The following is a 2,728-nucleotide window of genomic DNA, read 5'->3' as shown; positions in this document are numbered from 1 at the left end:
TCAGGTTCTGATTGCTTTTGGATGCTGCTCGGTGCGGGAGCGTCCTGGACCGCAGGGCGCTCCTCTCATCGCCGGGGATTGTCTCTCTGAGGTAACGGCGGTCTCACAAAGGCAACTTTGGCAGGTCTCACTTGAGCAGATAAGCAGCTGTTAGCATTGTTAGCTTCTCCAACAAAATGGAGCTGGACTCGATTTGGTAAAATATCACACGTGCATTTACATTTATCAACGTGACGGAATGAAGGCATGACGGTTCAGTGCGTGTCTGGCTATATGCTAGCATTACGAGCTACGTAGGAGCTTCGATAGGTCAAAGGGCGAGTGTTCCGCCCGGCCAGCGACGAGCTGCTGAAATGCACTTTTTGGATTCACCGAGTGGCTTGGGGGGGTGAAGGAGGTGCCTCGGCTCCTACAGCTCCGCCCCCTCCCTTGGGTAGATCAAGCTATTGACGCTGAAGCTGTTGTAGAAGTGGCCGTTAAACTGTCCACTCTGCCCCCCCCCAAACGTGTTGTAGTACACCCCGCTGTGGCGGTTGAAATGGAGCCCCTCGCCGTGCTCGGCCGTCCCGCCGTCCTGCCCGCCGTGGTTGAGGTGGTAGGGGCTCAAGGCCGTAATGTTCCTATTGGACAGTTCGTTCACCAGTCCGAGGGAGCCCTGCCGGTTGGGCCCCCCCGAGCCGAGCGCCGACATGCTGCCGTAGAAGTTATTAAAGCAGGCGGCGCCCGAGGGCGGTCCGGGCGGGGAAGACGACAACGAGCCCTTGTGGTTGTCGCTGATGGCCTCCATCTCTGGCGAGGCCGGCCCCAGGAGTTGTGGACTGTCTGCAGCCTTCAAAGAGGCCGCCGCCACGCCCCTGCCACCCTCGACCTTTGTGGCCGCCGCCGCCGCCGCCGCTCCTCCGGCACTGCTCGAGTCTGAGCGGCGTTTTCTTTTCCGGCGGAAGTTTCCATTGTCAAACATCTTTTCACAGTTCGGGTCCAAAGTCCAGTAGTTTCCTTTTCCTGCAGGCGACGAGGAGACACAAACGAATGATCGTTCCAGTTATTGATAAATGGCTGAATGGTGATTACGTAAGTCATTCATAAAATACACAGAAATAACGCTCAGCCTCTGCAGCCCACGCACATATCTATCACGTCTCCTTCACTGACAAGCTGCTGTAGGTGTGTGCGTGCGTGCGTGTGTGCGTGTGTGCGTGTGTGCGTGCGTGTGCGTGCGTGTGCGTGCGTGCGTGCGTGTTAAACCTAACCCTAACCCTAACCCTACGATTCTGTCGATTCATTTTCCCGGGACAGTTTTTGTTATCCTGCTTATTCTGAGCCGAAGCAGCCAAATAACAAAACAGTCTCATCAATCACAGAAAGATCATTCTGGAATAACAGGCAGCACAATAAAACAGTAACACAGTAAAACAGTAAAACAGTAAAACAGTAACACAGTAACACAGTAACACAGTAACACAATAACACCAGCTCTCCCGTCACAGCCTCTCTCTCTCCACACACATGCTGCTTCTTTTCCCGTCTTGTGATTTCACACTCTAACTACGAGCTTTAAACCGAGAACTCGCCCCCCCCCCCCCCCCCCCCGTCTCGTCTTCTCAGCTGCAGTTTAATTCAGGCTCAAATGAATAACGGGTCCCTGAATGCCACGCCGGTGCGTTCAGGTACCTGGGTCGTCCTCGTCCCGGGGCACTTTCTTGAAGCAGTCGTTCAGAGACAGGTTGTGCCGGATGGAGTTCTGCCAGCCCGCCTTGCTCTTCTTGTAAAAGGGGAAATTGTCTGCGACGTACTGGTAGATCTGGCTCAGGGTCAGCTTCTTGTCGTGCGCGTTCTGGATGGCCATGGCGATAAGCGCGGAGTAGGAGTAGGGGGGGCGCACCAGCTTCAGCAGCTCCTCCTGGCTGGCGATGGAGAGCCAGCCCAGGTCAGGTGCGCCGAAGCCGGGTGAGCCGCTGAGGAACTGCCGCTGGGAGCCGTAGGAGGGCGGCCCGCCGCCGTGCAGGTAGGACGCGGAAGAGTTCACGTTTAGTCCTGATACCTGTGGCCCGTTGAGCCACAGGTACGGGTTGGGGGGCGGCGCGTAGTCCCCCAGGCCGTAGCCCGGGAGGCTCTGCTGGTGGTACATGCTGCTCAGGTTGTCACAGTACCCGGGGGCCATGCCGGGGGGGTCCTGGGCGCCTTTGGCCGGGGGGGGGAGCTGCTGCTGATGGGACTGAGGCTCGATGGAGTTCATCACTCCCGCGGGAAGGGCACGCCGGCTCGGTTCTGGCGGCGTCGGGCAGTTCCGATAGTATAAATGTTATACAGGCACCCCCGCAGCCAATGAACGCGCGCGGAGGAACGGGGGGCGTGTCCACTCCGGTCGGCGGAACAGCTTCCAAATGCTTCTCGAGTCAAACCAACGAACCGAGCCCTGATCACAGAACCTGCGTTCAGAACTTCAGACGGTCGGAACTTCGAATCGCATCAAAGAGTTCCTTCCATTCTGATTTGAACGTGAAACCTTTGATCAGGTCTCATTGGATCTCATCTTAGTCTGTTTGTTTACGTCACTCATATCATGTAAACAGAGACACGCGCTCTTTTATTAACCCTTTCCTTTATATCTTGCCTTTATGGGGCTGTCACTAGAAGACCGAGCAGCTTGTCCAGCATCGTTAGCACGTGTTCTAAGACCGTGGGGGGGGGGGGGGGGGGGGGGGCAGATCCCTGCAGGTGGGCAGGT

The 2,728-nt window shown here is 56.7% G+C and overlaps 1 protein-coding gene across 1 annotated transcript; it reads right to left on the bottom strand.

The window, feature by feature from the left end:
• Window positions 1–409: 409 nt before the first annotated feature.
• Window positions 410–2,236, bottom strand: foxi2 (forkhead box I2). The gene is made up of 2 exons (XM_068751762.1): window positions 1,672–2,236; window positions 410–1,002 (listed from the first exon to the last, which is right to left on the bottom strand). Exons 1-2 carry the CDS (start codon window positions 2,234–2,236, stop codon window positions 410–412), a joined length of 1,158 nt encoding a protein of 385 aa, XP_068607863.1.
• Window positions 2,237–2,728: the final 492 nt, after the last annotated feature.

Source organism: Brachionichthys hirsutus, chromosome 18 (assembly GCF_040956055.1).
Source record: "Brachionichthys hirsutus isolate HB-005 chromosome 18, CSIRO-AGI_Bhir_v1, whole genome shotgun sequence".
Lineage (NCBI taxonomy): Eukaryota > Metazoa > Chordata > Actinopteri > Lophiiformes > Brachionichthyidae > Brachionichthys > Brachionichthys hirsutus.
The sequence above is the reverse complement of the archived record's forward strand: the minus strand, read 5'-3'. Positions and strand labels throughout refer to the sequence as shown.